Source organism: Hippocampus zosterae, chromosome 13 (genome assembly GCF_025434085.1).
Source record: "Hippocampus zosterae strain Florida chromosome 13, ASM2543408v3, whole genome shotgun sequence".
NCBI classification, from domain to species: Eukaryota; Metazoa; Chordata; class Actinopteri; order Syngnathiformes; family Syngnathidae; genus Hippocampus; species Hippocampus zosterae.
Window position 1 is genome coordinate 14,929,852 of NC_067463.1, and position 20,909 is coordinate 14,950,760.

A 20,909-nucleotide genomic window follows, 5' to 3' on the forward strand; every position below is an offset into this window, starting at 1 on the left:
CACCTAGTGATGTTTTCCAGCAGGGGTGTCAAACTTATTTTTGTCGCGGCCCACATTGTAGTTACAGTTTCCCTTGGAGGGCCGTTATGAATTTTGGGAAACCATATAAATGTTCAATCCACTCCACATGTTACATACACAGCGCACAACAAATTGATGAATAACTAGTTTTAAAATCAAAAATCAAGAAGAATTACTGTTATTGTGGATTACATTTGGCAATTTGAAATTTTGGTTCAAACTTCAGCAAGCATCATGGAACTTGACATGCTTGATTTGCTTTCGCGGGCCACATAAAATGATCTGGCGGGCCAGATCTGGCTCCTGGGCCTTGACTTTGACACCTGTGTTTTATAGGTATGGCTGCCTTGTGCTATGAACTGCAAACAGATCCTATTTTACTGAGTCAGTCAGATTCTTTCCATTTGTGTACTGTGTCTTCTTTTTTGGGGATTGTGGGGGACATGAAGAGGGGAAAATTGAATGTCCTGCGAACATCATTTACCAAGGTGTCAGGTGTTGCCTGTTGTTCTTTTAACAGTGTAATAACTATCGACCGTGCATTGAAACGAGTTTGACCTTTGTGTGACAGCTGTTGCAAGTGGTGACTTGACTGCGACAACTATGCATTTGTTGTTACGTGCCGGAACTCTCGCTCCCTCGTTCAGACTTCACACGGCCACGAGGAGTCAGAGGCCTCAGAAGGCCTTCAGTGTGGTGGGGCGGGTGGGGGGTGTCGAGATTTCCTTTCATGTATCTCATTAGCGCTGCCAGCCTCACGTCATCCTGAAATGCACACACTCCCTCAAAGTGGTGCTGGGACTTTGGGAGAAGTGTATTTTGTGGCGGGAACCCAAACACGGCAGAGAGATTATGCGGGGCTGGATAAGGCTGACCCTGAGTCAGCATGCATTCCTGCACACTTGTCTGAGATTCAGACACCGGAGCGTTCCCACATTGATAAATGAGGACAAACATGTATGTGCATGCTTGCATACGTTTCTGGCCACACGTCAGCCGAAACTCTGCTCAAACATTTGCACCTCAGTCAAAGATGCATTGTTATGACACTATTTAAAGTATAGCAAGCACTATTAGCCAATTAGAGAACAGCTGAACAATCGATTGAATTCATCGCAATGTCAGAGAATGCAAATTTCAAATTGCAAATGCTGCGATTGGAGAAAATAAAACTGTTGATTTCTGTCGGTAGGTAGGTAGGTAGGTAGGTAGGTAGGTAGGTAGGTAGGTAGGTAGGTAGGTAGGTAGGTAGGTAGGTAGGTAGGTAGGTAGGTAGGTAGGTAGGTAGGTAGGTAGGTAGGTAGGTAGGTAGGTGGATAAATGCCTTGACTTGTAGCCAAACTCTGCCCTTACCTTTCTCATTCCCGTCAATGAGCGAATACTCTCAAATAGGTTACTTATTGAAAATGTGTATATAAAAATCCAATTTGATTAAAATGTTAAACGCCCCCACTCACCCATTTGTAATATGCTTATATTTATACTGTATTTTATATTTTATATTTATATTTATTTAGATACCTTTTGTCTTCTACTTTCTCCCTTTCATAATTTTGCTGCAGTAAATTGGGAATTTCTCCATTGTAAGACAAATAAAGATTTTCTTATTCTTATTCTTTTTAAATGGAGTGCACTTATACCGTAGACCGCTTTATTTCATTCTATGTTTACAAATATGTATATCTGTATCTCATTCAAGTAGAGTTAATGTAGCCCACACAGGGTGTTGATGCATGTATCAATCCACGGAAAGGTACTCATTTTCAGTTTTAAATAACTTATTGTAAACTCCAAGCTCTTGCGCCTTACCCTGGCCAATGACAGAATCCAGTATGTTGTCTACTCTTTGGTCCCATTTGAAATGCACCCCCGTTGTATTGTACCAGCCTGTAGCCTTGTCTGAGCGAGTCCAAAGCTAGTTCGTCTCTCAGGCCTGGCCAGTGTCCATGTTTGCAAATACCCTTTCGTTTGTCGCTAGGACAGCCAACAGCAAGACGTTAAGCAGTCAAATATTCCTGTTGCTAGGATGGCGTTGGCCAGCCCAATATTTTCATCTAATGTAGTACATATGTAGCTTCTGCAAATGTGTAGTCCCCACGTAGAAAGGAGACAAGACAGCCGCTCCTAACATTCCACCCATCTACCCATTTTCGACGCTTATCTTGAACACGGTCGCTGGTGTCCTCCTAACATTCCTCTTTAACAAGAAGCTATGATGCTTTCTGACACGAATGGGAAAATTCATTCAGATTTTGCGTTTATTTTGAATGGCCCATTCACTCCTCAATTGGATAATTACTCCTAAATAACTCATCAAAATAAATAAATAGATAGATAGATAGATAGATAGATAGATAGATAGATAGATAGATAGATAGATAGATAGATAGATAGATAGATAGATAGATAGATAGATAGATAGATAGATAGATAGATAGATAGATAGATAGATAGATAGATAGATAGATAGATAGATAGATAGATAGATAGATAGATAGATAGATAGATAGATAGATAGATGGATAGATATAGTAGATATAGATATATATGAAAAAATAATCACATATTTAATTGCAATGTTGAGAGGTGAACCATTAGAATTTCAACAAAAATGTTTGGAAAGAAATTGTCTGTAAAAGTCACGGTTGACATTATCAGAATGCAGTACAGTAAAGAGTATCTTTGTCATGTTCTGTATTCAGCAGCAGGTGGCACGCGTTCACTTCTGCCGCCTGCACACCTGCTGCCTATTTTACAGTGATTGCACCTGCTATATGTAGGCGCTCCGGCGGTCGACCCATTGCCGGAGTATTACATGCCGCGCCACTGCTGTTGCCCATATTTCACAAATTATTGTTCGTTACCATTTCGCGGTTGGTTATATTATCGTCGTCCAACGGAAATCATTATCTTAGCGTACGTGAAGTAGTACTCGTTTAAACATATTTTCCTTGCCGTTGTTTTCTAAGCGTTTTCTGTTGTCGCATTTCCTTATTGCCTGGTGCTCGTTTTTACCAGCGCTTTCTGTTGTTGCGTTCCTTATTTCCTGGCTATCGTTCTGTGACCAGCGTTTTCTATTGTTTATTAGGCGGGATTTTTGTTTATAATAAATATTATTGTTTTACAAAGTCCTTGTCGGTGTCTGCTATTTCGGGGATCGGCTTATTTTTGTTTTCTCTGTTACGTACGAAGCAGGTCCTGCTTCGTACGTAAGTGACAATCTTGGTGATAACACAAACTATAAGCCTCAATCAGACATGTTCAAAGGGCAAGTAGTTAGACTTGATTTTAGTCAATTTAAATTCTCTTGAGTATATGTACTATAACAGATGTTCCACAGTCTGAGAGCAATCTAAAGTCTACATATTTTCTCCATTTCCTCATCCAGAGAATCACACCGTACATAGCATTCCATCACGTTGTGTAAGAAGAGCAGCATTTGCCTGCTGGCCTCTTTGACTCCGCGAACAGTGGAGAAACTGTGTCTGGGTCGAAGGAATCCAACATGTGCGCCAACTCTGTCACACAGTGTGGGTCACATAGTTGATTGGTGCTATGCTTGTACTTCTGTTATGGCAACACTAGTTAGGTACAGTTTGTCATCTCGATAACGCATTGGGTTTGAACAACACTCAACACATGCAGACGTGCACCTTTTTCTACTTCCTCTATGGTCGTTTTAGAAATAGAGTCTCTCGTCAATAGAAGTAAGTTATGAGGAGGCTGAGTTCACATGGGTGGATTGCTGACAGCCTGATCCATCTTCACCATTGGAACATTGGGGACTGGCTCGCCTCCCTCTGTGAAAGAGTACCACAAGAGCTGTCAAAAAGACGTTATTCACCACAGCCAGAAGTGTCAGATCCAGGTCCAGAAGGTAAAGACCCTGGCCGTAGTTTGGCTTTAGGCAAATGAGTTGTGTGTGTGTGTGTGTGTGCGTGTGTGTGTGTGTGTGTGTGTGTGTGTGTGTGTGTGTGTGTGTGTGTGTGTGTGTGTGTGTGTGTGTGTGTGTGTGTGTGTGTGTGTGTGTGTGTGTGTGTGTGTGTGTAAAAGTATATTATCCAGCCATTATCTGAGCCGCTTTATCCTCACGAGGGTCGCGGGTGGCTGGAGCCCACCCTAGCCATCTTCAGACAGTAGGTAGGGTACACCCTGAACTGGTTGCCAAACAATCGCAGGGCACACAAAGATGAAGAGCAATGCATGTTCACAACAGTGTTCCATTAACCTGCCATGCATTTTTTGTGAACGGGAGTTCCCGGAGAAAACCCACGCAGGGACGTAAAGAACATGGAAACTCCACACAAGAAGGCCAGAGCGGTAGGCGTGCTGGAGCCTACCTCAGCTGTCTTCGTGCAGGAGGCGGGGTACACCGAACTAATTGACAGCCAATCATATTGTCACATATAGTGCTTTGGGGCTGGACTCGTATCTCAAATGTCCAATTGCTGTTGAGTATTTCACCACCGAATCCGTATCCCTTCAAATGGATTACGAAAACATAAAAACGTCATAGATAATTTAAAAAAAATGTAATTTTATGCTGATGGTGAATGAACTGCACTTCGTTGTCATCAAATGCTAATAAAACTGAAGTCCGCCTTTTTGGCACCAAATCCACTTTTTCCAAAGTAAACAGTTTGTCGTTCAACATTGACAGCTCCTTAGTGTCCCTCTCCCCCCAGGTCAAGAGTCTGGGTGTCATCCTGGATAACATGCTCACCTTCCAATCACATATCAACACCATCACCCGCACTGCTTATTTCCACCTCAGCAATATTACCAAACTTCGCCCTTCCCTCACCCCCCGCACCACTGCTATTCTTGTCCACAGTCTTGTCACATCCCGCCTTGATTACTGCAACACTCTCCTCTTTGGCCTACCTCAAAAGTCCCTCCATAAAATCCAGCTGGTTCAAAACGTCTCTGCTCGCATCATCACAAAAACATCTTCACAGCAGCACATCACCACCGTTCTCCAACAGCTCCACTGGCTCCCTGTTCAATATCGTATCAATTACAAACTGCTTCTATATACATATACGGCCATCCACAACTTGGCCCCTCTTTACCTGTCTGACCTTCTCCAGGTGCATATCCCCTCTCGCTCCCTCAGATCCTCGTCCTCCCTCCGCCTGTCAGTGCCCCCCTTTAGTCACGCTGCTCCAAAGCTTTGGAACAACCTACCTCCGGACCTCCAAACTGCACACCTCTTTCCACTTTCAAGTCCCGTCTAAAAACACACCTGTTCAGGATTGCCTACAACACATAGCTCTTCCATTTCCTATTTTTTTATGATTTTATGTCCTGTTTTTTATATAATATTTCGCTTACTAATTTTTACATTGTAGTTTCTTATTGTCTGTACAGTGCCCTTGGATGGCATGAAAGGCGCTTTTAAATAAAATACATTATTATTATTATTATTATCAAATTAATGTGTTCGCACATGTTGTCTTTGCTGACCATGTATTTAAAGAGCAACACTGCTCTCTGGTGGCCATTTGGAGAGTACATATTTGCCCAAAACACAACTTTGAAACAAATTAATTTCCACAAAATATGATTGTTCTCAGTATGATTAAATATAAATTCCAAATACGAAGTTTCATTTTCTTTCCGGACGACCGTCACAAATAACAGCTGAACGCACAATTGCTTTGCGTCATGGACAACAACGTCTTTTTAAAATGAAAAAAATCACGTAGAGGTATCACTTCCTCGTTAGTATAGTGGACAGTATCTCCGCCTGTCACGCGGAAGACCGGGGTTCGATTCCCCGACGGGGAGAACTTTTTTTTTTTTAGTTTCCACCGTCTCAACTTTAAAAGAGAAGGGTTTGATTCCCCGAGGAGGGGAACATTATATATACAATAACAGTATATTCTTTTTTTTCAGGACGTAGGATAGCAAAAAAAAAAGTAGAATTGTATTAGAAAGTACAACATTTTCTGATACCATATGGGAATTGTACATTATCTGTACAATTATCTGTGGGTGTGATTGTAAGAGTGGATGGTTGTTTGTCTCTGCCACAGGTGTCAAATTCAAAGGCCCGGGGGCTAGATCTGGCCCGCCACATCATTTTATGTGGCCAGCGAAACAACTCAAACATGTCAACTTCCATGATCCTTTCTAAAATGTTTACCAAAAATTTGAATTCTCACATGTAATAAATAAGAGATTTATTCTAAGCATTTTCTGGTTACCAACCCCCTTATGATAGTAGCTGAAACAATACTTGAATAAACAGTTATTCTTTACTTCTTTATATTGTTGCAGTTATAATGGCCCTTCAAGTCAAACGGTAACTAAAATGTGGCTAAACTAAAATGATATACAGTACATTTATTAATTAATGTTTTAGTGCAGTAGTTTCTTAATATGAAGTAAATCAACACTCAACAGGCATGACATGCACGGAAGACAAATTGAGAAATTACTTTGCATAGAAGTCAATCACTGAGTGCAGAAAAAAGCTGAAATCTCTGCAGTGATAATTTTACAGTTTACCGGCAGCGAGTTCCAGAGACTAGCTGATCAGAAAAGTATGAGTCCCATTATGCATTGAGAGAGTACCAAATTTCGAATTCTGAAAAGGTCTACTTATTCAATTGCATATGATAAAAATACAAACAACAACATACCCAGTCAGCAAAATTGGTCTGTCCCAGCTCTGGGGCAGACATTGCAGTACACTCGGCCCACATACTGTACCTCAATGAATGACGGTCCTGCAGTGGCCCACGTCTGGCATCCATGATGTGGGCCGCATTCGGCCCAGATCTGAGCCGCATTGTAAAACCATATCTGGCCCTACTCCGGCCCGACGATGGGCCAGAACAGGTTCCTGATATCAGCCTGAATTCAACCTCAACTAAGCCACATCTTTCATGAGCCATATTTGACGCACATTAAAAAAAAGTCTCAAAAACGACTGTTATAAAAATATGTTTATTGGCATAAGTCAAGGCAATTTGAAGTCAAGATGGCGCCCGAGTAGGCAGCCGTCAGCAAGTGCTCTCATGAGCCTTGCTTTTTTTTGTTGTTCTTGTGTTTCTTTTGCCACTTTGTGTTTGTTGTTACGTCGTGTGGACTTGATGTGGACCTTTTTCAGCATTTTTTGGCCACGACATTCATCAAGGAGGAGACTCTGTGCTTGGTGGTTGCGCCTTCTCGGCAGCATGGGTATACCAGCACTGTTTTTGACTGGAGGAATGTCGGCGCCATTTGACTGTCGTTGCTGGACAGTCCCGGGGCGCTTGTGTCTTGCGCCTGTAATGGGCAGCATTTTTTTCACAGCCCCGCTTTGTTCAGCGGAGAGATCGGTGCTGTTGAACGGTCTGCGGCTGGATGGATGGAGGTCTTGAGGAGCCGACGATGAGAAGAAAGGAGCGTTGGCGCGGAGTGCCGATGCGGATTTGGAGCTGGGAGTCGCGGCTTGGAGTTTGAAGCGGATTATGTGGGACAGGAGAAGTGAACTCATCTCTTTTCGTCAATGGACACTACAGCTTCGTGTTTGGTTTCAAAACTTTGCTTGTAGCAGACGTGTGCACATTTTTCAGCTGATGTCTCTGATCCACTGGTGAAAGGACACTTTGATCCTCTCCTCTTTCATCTATAACTGCTTCAGACAACAAAGTGTATGCAGAAAAGTGGTGAAGATTGCACGACTGTCTCTGTCCTATGTGTTGTCTTGTGTTATTTTTGTTATTTTTTACTTCAAAATGGCGCCGCGAGAGTGGCTGCCTTTCCAGCAGCTCCTATTTTTTTGTTGTTCTACTTCTTCCTTTCATAACTTTGCTGCTGTGAATCTGGAATTTCTCCATTGCGAGACTAATAAAGGTTTTCTTAATCTTAATCTTAATAATTTGTGAACCTCACATATAACTCCACATACACTGGAAAAGGGCACTTTTCTTTATTTAACAGTGAACACAAAGTCCAAATTGGGATGCAGCTTACTCTTGAACTGTATTTTTCTGTCAATCAAATTGTTGCGCTCTCCATGTCCTCTTTTCTTCTCATGCTCTCCTTCCTGTCACTACCCTGATCAGGAGCCAGATGTAGCCATCTTTTGATTGTGACATGAATTTCCTGGTCTGAGGCCAAAGATGTGAGGCTGTTAGGTCTCACAGCGGCTGTAAGAACTGTAAGAAAACAAGAATGGACAGTGTGTTAGGAAAACAAACATTTTTACATGTCATGAATGGTCAGGAAAAATAACCCCGGAAATTTCTTATAATAATAATAGATTTCATTTATAAGCATCTTTCTAGACACTCTAGGACACTGTACAACCAAAACTAAACGAGGTGTGACGCTGTGGGGCGGAATATTTGCCACCAAAAACTCAACGTGAATAACTTTTAAATAGTTTATACTGTCTTTGAATTACGTGAATTAAGGGTCAGTGGCTCGGATTAAGGATGAATTTGTATATTTTACTCTGAATCATATTGAATAACAGAAGCTGAATTGTACATTCTCAATTTGAAACGATAGACTTTTTTTCTTTGAAACTGTATTTGATCCTCACTGAAAATTAAATTCTGTTTATTTTAATATTCAGTCTTACAAATACAAAACAACGTTTTTTTCAACATCACATTTTGTTTTTGAATTGAGATATGAAGTTTTAAATTAACTTTATGGTCCAGTATGAAGTATCAGTTTGCTGTTTTTATTGCAGCAAACTGAATCAAGATTAATTTCATTGTATTTCAGTGCAGAAAGGGTACTTTTTGGCAGCACCTCTGACTGTTCCATCACCTACAATTTCACAAGTGATGTGTCGGTCGCGAACGGCCCGGTAGAAAGAGTGAACGATGAAGTGAACGATGAGCCGTTTTTAGCCGGAAAAAAAACCCCGACCATGAATAGTAAGGCGTTTTTAGCCGAAAAAAACGACCATGTATAGTAAGGCGTTTTTAGATGAAAAAAAACGACCATGTATCGTAAGGCGTTTTTAGCCGGAAAAAACCGATCATGTATAGTAAGGCGTTTTTAGACGAAAAAAAAACAACCATATATAGTCAGGCGTTTTTAGCCGAAACAAAACGACCATGTATTGTAAGGCGTTTTTAGACGAAAAAACGACGATGGATAGTAAGGCGTTTTTGGCCGAAATAAACGACCCATGTACTGTAAGGCGTTTTTAGACGATAACAACGACCGTGTACAATAAGGCGTTTTTGGCCGAAATAAACGACCCATGTACTGTAAGGCGTTTTTAGACGATAACAACGACCGTGTACAATAAGGCGTTTTTGGCCGAAAAAACAACAACCGTGTGTAGTAAGACGTTAGCCGAAAAAAAACCGTACTGCCCGACACTTATTGTGATAAGTAAACGACCGTGTACAATAAGGCGTTTTTGGCCGAAAAAACAACAACCGTGTGTAGTAAGACGTTAGCCGGAAAAAAACCGTACTGCCCGACACTTATTGTGATAATTACGCTTTATCTGTCTATATTTCACCAGTTCCTCGTTAGTATAGTGGACAGTATCTCCGCCTGTCACGCGGAAGACCGGGGTTCGATTCCCCGACGGGGAGGTTTCCTTTTTCTTACCCCCGCCTAATTCATTTACAGTACACCGTTTTTAAAACATTCTTTGAAACGTACTTGCTATTTTCAAATCATAAGGCAGATTCCAAATTCCTTCCCCACACAAGTTATTTCCACTGCACTTAACATAAATGTTTGAAAGATCACGGACCCTACGATTGATATGACAAAATGGGTTGAAATTGCACTTTTTTACCATGTGTAACTGACAAATTCATTCACTTGGACCTGTTCTAGAAGAATAGGCTGCAGTTTATGCTGAAGGGTGATTGGAAGTTGGGTCTCCGCTCACTGCAGACAGCTATACCTCACTGTGAGCCGGCAGCAGGCCGATACTCGGATCAGAGTAAAAGGCGGGGATGGAGCACAGTTGAAAACATGACACGAGAAACAACTACATATATTTTATATTTGAGGGAGCAAGCAAGACTTGAAGACAGTAATACGGGGAGCGGAGGAGAGAGGCATCCATCCATCCATCATTTTTCAAATCCGTTTGGATCCTCAGAAGGGTCGCGAGCGTGCTGGAGCCTATCACAGCTACCCTTGGGCAGAACTGGTTGCCAGCCAATTGCAGGGCATACATGTGTGACGGGGGTCACAACTATGATGGTCTCGAGCTCGATCACTCCGTTACACATGGACAAACAACCATTTGCGCTCACATTCACACCTAGGGACATTTTAGACTGAGTAACCTACCATGCATATTATTGGAATGTGGAACGAAACTGCAGTATTCGGAGAAACCCCACACAGACACAGGGAGAAGGAGAGAGGAATAAGATAATAAAAATACATGAGCTCGATTGGGGGAGTGGATGGTGGTTTGGAGGCACAACATTTATTTGAGGGGGCCAGACCCCAATCAAATACAGATGCAGCTCAAACAAACACCGACGTGTGACTTCAGACCGCAAGAGGCGGAAGTGACGCAGTGGCAGTAGCACAACACTCACACGTTGGGCGGAGTTAAAGTCACCCCGTCGAGCCGGGGTTGTATCATCATCTGGTCATCTGGGGTTGTATCGTACGTCTTTGAATTCAACGTCGGCTGCCATCTCTCAATCCACCTAACCGGCGGCACGACATGCTTCAGCTAGGGGATGAGGTCTCGCTGTACTCGGTCGTGTTCGTGGTGGCCTTGCTGGCCACTCGCAGTCCGGTGTGGTCCGGCGTCCTCACCAGCAGCCTCTACCTCTTCCTGGCCATGTTCCGCTTCCCCCAGCTACCTGCCGGCCGAGTCCGACAAGTGCTTCACCCGGCTGGATCCGGGAAGGTGTCCGTTGTAGCTCACCGCGGAGGCGGACACGACGCACCGGAAAACACGATAGCGGCTATCCGGCTGGTAAGAGCATAGATCGGTATTCTGGTCGGACGGGGAACATGTCTACTTTGACACACACGTCACTGACACAAATGCCAGTACAATACCTCGTTCCGTGTTGTTGTCCTCTAGAATCCCGATACGTAGCCTATTTGCCGACCTCCGATTAGGAAAAGTGTATTGGAAGGCTGCTCAAAAGACCTCGCTGAGACGAAGAAGGCTTGAAATCGCACAGCAGTCATTTCTTTGAGGCAGCTGCAGCCCAACACGGTTTTTTTTTGATAACCCAATACAGTACAGTAAAATTGTCTTCATCGTGGTGAGGTGCGTGGAGCAGCTTTCCAAGACACTTTTACAAATTGGAGGTCAGGATTTTTTACTGTGAACCAAACAAACATTTAACAGAAACATTCTTTTCGATTGAATTTGAATTGAAAATCAGGGTTATGTATTATAATTTTATTCAACGATCACTAAGAAATATAAACAGTTCTGTGGAATACATTTTTGATTAATCTTGTCACGCACCAGGCCAGTAAGAACGGGGCCTCTGGAGTGGAGCTTGACCTGGAATTCTCTGCAGACGGGGTCCCGATCCTGATGCATGACGACAGTGTGGATCGGACCACAAATGGATCAGGCCCCCTTAGTCAACTAAGATTTGCTGAATTGGGTAAACTGGACGCAGCTGCTAAACATCGACTAAGGTAAAATAGAGCCATGAATTCAACAATATGCACTTCTTATTTCTACTCCTTTCCTCCATCTGCTTTAGTACAAGGCCACCTGTACAGGGAGAACATGTGAACTCCACACCAGAGGGCCTGAGCTGAGATTCTAACCCAGAACCCGTCAAGTGTGAAGCAGACGTGCTAACCATTTGCAACCTTGCTACCCACTTTCACATTAATATTGCAAGATCTTTTTTCTCCTGTTTGAGAAACATTTTAAGAGTTGGAAAATTGTAATCATAAAAAGAAAAGAGAGTAAGATGTCATCCATTGCAATAAAATGGTGTGTCACTGCTAATTTAACGAAATAAACTGTGGCCGACAAACAAACTTGCTTTGAAAGTTTGAAGCAAAGCGGCAGTTAGGACACCTCATACCTTTGCGACTAAATTTGCAGCAATTTAATACTCATTGCACTGTTTTTAACACATGTATTGTTATAACACATAATTAGTTATATCTGTTCAAAATATACATGCAGTATATCTAACTTGGTCACCTTGTGTTCAAATAATAACTGCTGTTGTTGTGTATTATTTAGCCTTGTGAGCTAATGTACACTTTGCTGTTTTTGAGCCATGTAATTGCTGACTGTTTTTTTCTATTTTCAGAGACAAGTTTACTGGTGAGAAGATCCCAACACTGGAGCAGGCAGTGGAGGAATGCATCAAACTACAGCTAAGCATCTACTTTGACGTGAAAGGCCATCCAGATGAGGTGTTTTCCAAAATGATCATTTATATGCTGGGTCATGTTTGCACATTTTAGCATGTTCACAGGTTCTTTCTTGAATCTGTGCTTTTTTTTTCTCAAATCAGTGAGGAATGTAAACTAGCAGTTGTTTTTGCAGATGGCAATATTTTTGTTTTCAGAAGTGTAAGGACAGGTGGATAGAATGAAAAAAAAAAAACTCGCACACGCACACACACATTTGAAGTATGTGAGTGATGCACGGTCTTATAACTGCAGCTTCCTTCCCTGGCAGGCAGCTGCAGCGCTCTCGGCTCTCTACAACAAGCATCCGGTCCTCTACAACAGCAGCATCGTCTGCTCTTTCGAGCCCAAAGTCATCTACAAGGTAGAGGGCAATTAAACATTTACCTTCAAGAGATGGGGACTTGATTTTTGACTTTTATTTTTTTCTCCCTCATCAAAGAGGGTGTCATCTAAGCAGTTTTTGGGGTCCAGTTTTTTTTTTTGGGGGGGGGGGGGGTTGTTCAGGTTTGGAATTTTGTTTGACTTGTGAATAAAAATTTATAGTTTCAAGAATACAGTTGAAGACTGCACCATATCTTTTTTTTTTTTGGCAAAAATGGATGATAAATTAAAACGACGGCCCGAAAAAATCATTTTAAACCAAAATTTGAGCTTCAAGCTTCCTGGTTACACTCCCGTTCAAATAATTAAAACAAAACAAAACAGCCCTTTGATGTAGGCAAGGAGAACCACACGAGGCTGATGTACTTTCAGCCGTTTATCGACAGGACATACGGCCAACCACCCAAATCCAAAATGAGAACGCTTGCAAGGAGCCGCTGTTGGCCACGACTCCTGGCCAGACGGTAACTCCGGCTCCTAGCATAACTTATTTCGCTATGCCTCAAAGAGGCACACATCAACACAAACAACAACTTTATTTCTGAATATTCTCTTTTATGTTGTTATTTATTTATTGTAAGACTAAACTTATTTCACTGTATTTGTGGGCATGTGATGATGATATTTTTTGCATTCTGTAAAATGTTCTCTTCCTCCGTCCATTTTCTTGGGACAGATGAGGCAGATTGACCCCCAAGTGGTCACTGCGTTGACCCACAGGCCCTGGAGCTTGAGCCACTTTGGCGATGGCTCCCCACGTTACTCGTCACCATGGAAACACCACTGGCTGACATTGATGGATATCATCTTGGACTGGGCCCACCATCACGTGCTGTGGAAGCTCTGTGGCATTTCCGCCTTCCTGGTGCAAAAGAACTTTGTCTCGCAGTGAGTTTGTTTAACAGAGACCCAGTCATCGGTCATATCTACAATTCCAAAATATAAGTATTCTTGGTTTTTGTTTTTCCAGTGACTATGTGCAATACTGGAGCCAGAGGGGCGTGGAGGTGGTTGCCTGGACTGTCAATAACGGTGTGGAGAAGCAACACTACCAGGAGTTTCTGAAAATCAGCTACATCACAGACAGCCTTGTGGAGGACTGTGACCCGCACTACTGACACTCCCAACATGCTCTGACAAAAACAAACTCCAAATTCCTCTAGTGCCGTTCTTTTAGAATGTACACGTGTGTTAGGTATACTTTGTAGACTACCTAGAAAGTTACAAACACACTATTTGGCTCAACCTAAATTGCACTATAAACTTTGCAAGTGAACTTAATTTAGCTCCTTATTATAAAAATACAGAAGCACTGAACAGATGGACATTTCTTTTAGAAATAGAGAGAGGTGGTCAAGCTCCCCTGAAAAGGTTATAGTGCATTTTAGGTTTCTCTGAAAATTTCACCCGAAAGCTAAACAGCCATACCTTTTTGTAAGTAGCATTTATGTGCCATGAGGACACAGTAAGAGGACTTTGAAGCTCCTTCACGTGACGCATCACACTCCCTTCTGATGGCAACAATACTTCCCACTTGACCAACAGCAGCAATTAAGGTGGTTCAAAATCTGGAATGAAACAACTGGTCAGATCACATGGCAGTGTTTTATTAAAATTGTTCCGAGGTTTTTTTTTTACTCTTGATATACACAGAATACATTTTCCGTTGTTTATATGTCATTTTATTATGGACGTCGCGTCAGGACGTTGCTTCCAATCAATCATGCAGCTACATTGTTTTAATTGTCATTGTTCTATGGATCGTGAGATGATAAACCGATGGATGTACTAACATAGTCAACCCTTCTGATGTAACACCGGGACTCTCGCTCTTGCCAGTGGACTCAGGTGAGCGACCCAGATAGTAAGGGATAAGCAGACGTAGCCGTGATATCTGTCTGGATAAGCCTGTCTGAGCCGTTTCTTGATCACGGTGCTCCTCAGCGGTAACCCGCAGATGACCCTTGTTTTCTTGACTTCATCTTCAAGGGAAATGTACTCTTTGTAAAAATGCCACAGTGTAAGACAAATGACTGCATGTATATTAAATGCTTCATATCCCTTCGTGTGCGCATGAATGAAGTCAGGTTGCATGAAAATATACTTCAGATGTAAATTGTTTAGGTCTAAATGACTGTATTTGATTCGTTTTCAGTCTTCAGCATTTTTAAAGTGAAGTGAGGCCCCAATTTGTCTTTGCAATGTGGTCTATGACCTCCCACGAGTCTAAACACGGCATTCTGAACAATATTGTGTTGGGGAAATATGAATTAAGCTGCAAAATCCATCCGTTTTCATTAATCTCTGAGGGTGGCCATTCAGCCACGTCACAGTCCCTAAGAGCTCTGGAAACGACCAATCACGGCTCAGCTGTATTTATTAGCCTTGGTCATTTGACGTTCTTAAACTGAGTACTTTAGACACTGGATGCCATTTTCAGTCGACAGGAGCCAAAATGCAATAGAATCAGAAAAGCATCTTTAGACTAGTGGGGGTGCATAATATATATAAAACATGTTTTGGATTGACTTCCCCTTTAAAACCAAGTAAACAGGAGTGTGCGCAATGCTTTAATAGGTGAAAGGTAAACTCACATTACAAAACGCGCGCACCCACACACACGCGCGCGCGAAAAAAAAAATAAAAAACCAAAACAGTCAAAAGAGGGGTGAGAAGTGACTTCGCGGAGGGGGATTGCCCAGCATAGCCATCGAATCTCCGGGGGACGGAAATTGGGTAAATTAACTTCAAAATAAAGTTATATTTTAAATGATGACTTAATTTACAGTTGGAAAACTGAGCATAAATGACAGTCTGCTTTGTAATAGCTAATTTTATTTCAACTGCGATCACCGACTTTGATTCTCTACTCATTCAAATGGAGCCTATCCTAGCTGACTTTGAGTGTAAGGCGGGGTACACTTTGGACTGGTCACTACCCGAGAGTCAATCATAGGGCACATATTGACAACTGTTTACTTTTAGAGAGCCACAGCTAAGTTTCAAACCCAGGACCTGAGAACTCCGTGGCAGACTTCCTACCTACTTCCTCCATGCTGCACAACAGTACTTTATTTGTCATAACAGACAAAATACTACCGTGTTCCCCCGTTATACCATTCATCGTTGGTGCCCTGCAAGAGATGTTTCCAGGCACTTTTTTTTACTGTTTACTTATTAATTATTTAAATGCCCTTGCATGTGCGAAAGAGCCACAGTGCTTAATGGACTTTTTAGGGATTCATTGGCCACCAAGAACAGAGTCAAACACATAAATAATCGACCCAGTCACACAGGACTCACTGAATTCACATACTACCTGAATAGGCCTGAGCAACACACAATATCTATCCATCCATCCATTTTCTAATTTATTTATCATCACAAGGGTCGCAGTCATGCTGGAGCCTATCGCAGCTGTCTTTGGGCTGTAGACAGGGTACACCCTGAACCAGTTTCTAGCCCATCGCAGGGCACACATGGACGAACAGCCATTCACATTGATAATCACACTGAGGGACAATTTTGAATTAGATTGTTCCATTAACCTGCTATGCATGCTTTTGGAATGTAGGAGGAAACCGGAGAGTCGGAGAAAACCCACGCAGGCACGGGGAGAACATGCAAACTCTACAGAATTGGATCCCGCACCTCTGCACATCTGCACAAGTGAGGTGGACGTGCTAACCAGTTGCACCGTGTGGTCCCTAACACATAATATTGAAAGGATTTAGTAGACATTTATGTTTACAATTTATTTGTGTGTTTAAATATATTTACATGTTGAAGTGCATTTCAATATACATTTTTAAAGCACATGGGGGGGGGGGGCATTGATTAATTTGTTCCGTACCCGTATCTTGTTGCTCGATTTACTCATACACCAAAGCCATTAAATGCCATCAATTTATTCTCACCCCAAAAAGAACAACGTTTTTTATGTGCATTTAAGAAAGAAACTAGTGTTGTATTGTATAAGATACATAAGATTAACAGATTCAATAACCTTCATGAACATATCACTCCAGAACAAGTTCAAGCAATAATCATAATTTAGATTTGAACAATGAGGTAATTGAATAATTGGCATTCATCTAAGTGTGCCCTGCGATTGGCTGGCAACCAGTTAAGGGTGTATCCCGCCTATTGCCCGAAGACTGTTGGGATAGGCTCCAGCATGCCCACGACCCTTGTGAGAATAAACGGATTAGAAAATGGATGGCTGGGTGGCCTGGACTCGTCGTCAAACTATTTTGGAGATCACCAACCGGAAGTGAGTGACATCACACCAACTGACTTGACACAGAAGGGAAACACGATCGTATTCTGTGGTGCGGTGGTGGAAATCAACTAAGTCGTGTCCTTGTTTGTGTCTACTAGTACCACAGTGACGGTAACACAGCCGCCTGAGTGTCCGCGCTGTGAGTGATTATCCTCGGACACCTAGAAGGGCGGTGTGCCCTGCACCCGTTCGTGCGTGTGGGGGAGCGTGAGTGGCACTTACCGGCACGTGGAACCGCTTTCTCCTTGGGTGACCTACACGCAGCGGGCTGAGCACCCTGCCGCGGGGTCGGGGGAGCCGCAGAGTCCGTATTCGCATTTCCACGCACTTCGGGCCGACTTGTGGAGCGGCTGACACGGGTCACATTTCCACCACGGCCGAGAGTGGAGAGGAGGGAGCCGCGGTGGGGGGTGGCTGAAGTTTGAGGAGACTGGACATCAAGTGGACATTCGACAAGGGTTTCGTCCCATGATGTACACCATCACCAGAGGGCCCAGCAAACTCGTTACACAACGGAGGACGACAGGTGAGCGTTACCTAAAGTGTGATGCAATGTCGCGTCACGTTGGCTAAGTAACTTGTGCTTCTTCTCCAATTTACTGAAGGCCCCACGCAACAGATTGAGAGTAAATTCGCCGAATTGAAGCTCAATTCCACGAAGTGGCTCCCGTCTAAGTAAGTTCTTCTTCGTGTCGTGCGTGTGTGTGGAACAGCGTCACTAGTTTTCAATTGTGCCGAACCTACTTGGTTACAGTATTTGTAATGGTGCGTTCAGGGTCTATCACCTGAGACCTTCAGTACCTGGCCAACAGTGTCGGCGTCATTCGGTGTACTATTTACTCGAATGAGTTACTGGGCCCCTTGCCTTTTGCTGCCAGTCTTTATACCCCACTTAAACCACTCACAATCACAGTAAGATAAAATAAATAAATAAACAAGAATGCGCAAAACTGCGCTGATTGTTTGCATCAAGTCACGTCACATCCTGTCAAACTACTCACACATTTGACGGCCATGCCAAGTGATAAGTGAGCTGACAGCTTTTTAGCTTAACATCTGGCACCTCTGCATCATTTCACAGCACAGGCGCACCATGCTCCATAAAATAAAAGCCCCAACTGGTTCAGCTAGCATTTGATCAGCTCACCAGCAAGCTCTGCAGCAGCCTGATTACGATCCTGATCATTTGAATCGGGTGTGTTGGAGGAGGGAAACATTTAAAACATGCAGGAAAGCAGCCGGAGAGGACCGGAGTTTGAGACCTTTGCTTTATGAGATATGATCAATCACAGTGATAGGAATGATCATTTTACTTGAATAGCTGTGAAATGTAATATTACACTTTAGCACAGTGCACAGGCGAGGCCAAACATAAAAGGTAAAAATGCACATTAACCACATGTTAAATTTTAGGGGGTAAGTATTGTTGTAGGGCAATTTTAAAGAGTATTGTATGTGTATGCGGGGTCATGTCAAACAGTTTTATCCTGATATGATGCAGATTGGGCAGTTATCTGCAATTTAAAATGGAGAGTTTTGTGTTTTTGTTTTATCACATTTTATTGACATTTAGCAAATGGTTATCAAGTAGATTACAAAATGACCACAGAATTGTTTCTCTTTGAGCTAATTTAAGTTCAACAATGAAAAAAAAATTGTACTTTGTGTGTATTATGAGGCGTTTCTAAATTACTTTGAAAGTGAATGACATGCATTACAACAAAGTGAATGACAAGTGCCATAGCGGTCTGAAAATAACGTACTCACCCGTTACAGTTGAATTTATATTTTGCTTTCCTCCGTTTTGGACTCAACCCTCAGCACTCCACCTCCAAAGCTTGTGTTCAACCGTCTCAATGGGAAGCGTTACCACGTTGCATCTGTGCAGAAGGTCCACAGCCCGGCAGAGGGATTCACTCCAGCACACGAGGAGAACGTCAAATTTGTCTATGAAGGTGAGGGATGGCAGTTGGTGTGAGCTGTTGGTCACAAATGCAAACAAATAGAATGTCTTAGAATTTTACTTTTTGTAAAAAGCAATGGTCTTGGAACCTCATTGAACTGTCTTCAGTACACACACACACACACACACACACACACACACATTTAAATCTGCGATCAACACTCGGACCGTCTTTGCCTTATGTTTTAGTGTCACACTTTGAATCATTGAATAAATGACCGATTTAATAGTAGGCAAGCTTCCGGCGAGCAGATTGAACTCTGTCCCAGTGAGTGAACAAGACAGCTGATGAGCAGGCTTTCGATCAATTGCATCTTGTTCGTCCGTGCAGTGTGAACATGCGTAAATGCCATCGCTCTCATTTTAGACATGCATGCTTATATTTGTAGATAACGCATCCTTCAATATGCTCTGCTGTAGTTGGCAATATTTCGGTTGGCACTGTAAGTTGTTAAATGTAATTACATACAGTATTTTACACAACTACTGGCTAACTTGGGTTGCCGCTCGCTAGGGGTGTGCGATACTGCAAAATTTGGTTTGGCACCAATACTAAGTACAAGGACCATACCAACACTGATATTTTTCCGTAATTAAGGTTGATCCTTCCTGAAAACATCATGACCACAATCAAAAATAACCTCAGCGTGATTGTAAACTGAAACCACAACTCAAAAAATATTTTCCAACTAAAAGCTCTAAAAGTGTGATCAAATGGACTGTTGTCTTCATCAAAAATGTCCGTTGATTAAACGGTGTTGGAAAAAACTTGGCTGACTTCCTGCTTGCTGTTGTTAGTTTTTGGAGAAGGTTGAAGGCTCCCATGCTGCCAAAACCTTGAAGCTTATCTATGTGTGAAGGCTTTCGTGTGAAGGATGCATGTTCCCTGTCGAACCAGAATGCGTATTTTCATAATTGCATGCTTTGTTTCCATCAGCATGGCGGCAGGTGGAGCAAAACCTGGGAGGTGAAGACGACAGGGAATCGACGGGCCGCCGGGGGCCCGTTCAGTACACAGAGAAGACCCCCAATGTTGTCATGAAGAGTAAGCGATGAGAGCAACTCATTCTTCCTGCTCACTTCAACAGGCATTTGCGCTGAGGTTGTAAAAAACAGTTCCATGTTTTTGTTGATTTTTTTTAAAAAGCCACCGCTTATCTAAGGGGCCCATCTTGCCTTGGTACTGAAAACAGGCGGTGAAAATCTGGAGCCGGAGTGACTATTATTTGGGACTTCTTTTTGATCATTTATCTCCGCCTGCTAGCTGATCATTTATTTATTCATTTATTTTGTACTAGACCTCTCGCGATGCCGCCCTGGTATAGTCAAAACACTGATTTACATGTCGCCAAATAACATCATTCCACCTCACCTTTGTTTCCCAGCAGATTTTGTTCCCATCGACTTGGAGGAGTGGTGGGCTCAGCGCTTCCTTGCAAATATTGCAGACCTGTCCTGACTGCTTGGAGGAACTGAAACACGACAGGATGCAATGGGCCGGTTATTCATCGGCGAAGGTGCCGCAAAGGTCAATAGGAGAGTCACTTAGGGCTTCAGGATGCTCCGTGTGAAGCATTGTCCGCCATTTGGAGCTTGATGTGAAATCTGAAGCTTCACGCTGCTTAAAGAACTGAGCACCAAACAGCCAAGACGTACGTAATGTGTCGCAGCAAAAAAGGCCCTGCCTTCTACTTGAATGACATATTTGATAGAAGCTTTTCTTGTTGCAAAAGCTTCCCTCGTTCCTCAAGTGTGCTCCGCTCTATCTACCCACTGGCTCATCTGTGGATCTGAATTTACCAAGGAGCACAAGTAAAATGAGTTTCAAAACATTCAACAACTTTCATTGGTGTACTTGTGTAAGTTCCTTCAAAGTGCCGAAAATGATCAAACTGTTAAAAGTTTGCAGGTACGGCT

The 20,909-nt window shown here is 42.7% G+C and overlaps 2 protein-coding genes and 2 non-coding genes across 6 annotated transcripts; all 4 read left to right on the plus strand.

Moving 5' to 3' along the window:
• Positions 1–5,739: 5,739 nt before the first annotated feature.
• trnad-guc (transfer RNA aspartic acid (anticodon GUC)) lies at positions 5,740–5,811 on the plus strand. Its single transcript has one exon. It is a non-coding gene; the product is annotated as a tRNA-Asp (tRNA).
• A 3,695-nt stretch (positions 5,812–9,506) lies between these two features.
• Positions 9,507–9,578, plus strand: trnad-guc (transfer RNA aspartic acid (anticodon GUC)). The gene has a single exon. It is a non-coding gene; the product is annotated as a tRNA-Asp (tRNA).
• A 914-nt stretch (positions 9,579–10,492) lies between these two features.
• Positions 10,493–14,811, plus strand: gde1 (glycerophosphodiester phosphodiesterase 1). Of its 2 annotated transcripts, XM_052085048.1 has the most exons (6): positions 10,499–10,939; positions 11,450–11,625; positions 12,261–12,366; positions 12,635–12,727; positions 13,424–13,635; positions 13,718–14,811. In XM_052085048.1, the coding sequence occupies exons 1-6, from the start codon at positions 10,682–10,684 to the stop codon at positions 13,863–13,865; spliced, it is 993 nt and encodes a 330-aa protein (XP_051941008.1). In that variant the 5' UTR covers positions 10,499–10,681; the 3' UTR covers positions 13,866–14,811. The 2 variants fall into 2 exon arrangements, with proteins under 2 accessions (XP_051941009.1, XP_051941008.1); XM_052085049.1 differs by lacking the exon at positions 12,635–12,727 and having other exon boundaries at positions 10,493–10,939.
• A 2,214-nt stretch (positions 14,812–17,025) lies between these two features.
• On the plus strand, positions 17,026–20,838 carry mcrip2 (MAPK regulated corepressor interacting protein 2). Of its 2 annotated transcripts, none has more exons than XM_052085093.1 (5): positions 17,026–17,555; positions 17,635–17,704; positions 18,851–18,984; positions 19,930–20,037; positions 20,378–20,838. In XM_052085093.1, exons 1-5 carry the CDS (start codon positions 17,498–17,500, stop codon positions 20,449–20,451), a joined length of 444 nt encoding a protein of 147 aa, XP_051941053.1. In that variant the 5' UTR covers positions 17,026–17,497; the 3' UTR covers positions 20,452–20,838. The 2 variants fall into 2 exon arrangements, with proteins under 2 accessions (XP_051941053.1, XP_051941054.1); XM_052085094.1 differs by having other exon boundaries at positions 17,027–17,555; positions 20,381–20,838.
• The last annotated feature ends 71 nt before the right edge of the window (positions 20,839–20,909 follow it).

Coding starts and splice junctions, on each gene's coding strand:
- mcrip2 (XM_052085093.1), top strand. CDS start 17,498: ATGATGTACACCATCACCAGAGGGCCCAGCAAACTCGTTACACAACGG. Junction 17,556..17,634: donor TACACAACGGAGGACGACAG/GTGAGCGTTACC, acceptor AATTTACTGAAG/GCCCCACGCAACAGATTGAG. Junction 17,705..18,850: donor ACGAAGTGGCTCCCGTCTAA/GTAAGTTCTTCT, acceptor CTCAACCCTCAG/CACTCCACCTCCAAAGCTTG.
- gde1 (XM_052085048.1), top strand. CDS start 10,682: ATGCTTCAGCTAGGGGATGAGGTCTCGCTGTACTCGGTCGTGTTCGTG. Junction 10,940..11,449: donor CGATAGCGGCTATCCGGCTG/GTAAGAGCATAG, acceptor GTCACGCACCAG/GCCAGTAAGAACGGGGCCTC. Junction 12,367..12,634: donor TGAAAGGCCATCCAGATGAG/GTGTTTTCCAAA, acceptor CTTCCCTGGCAG/GCAGCTGCAGCGCTCTCGGC.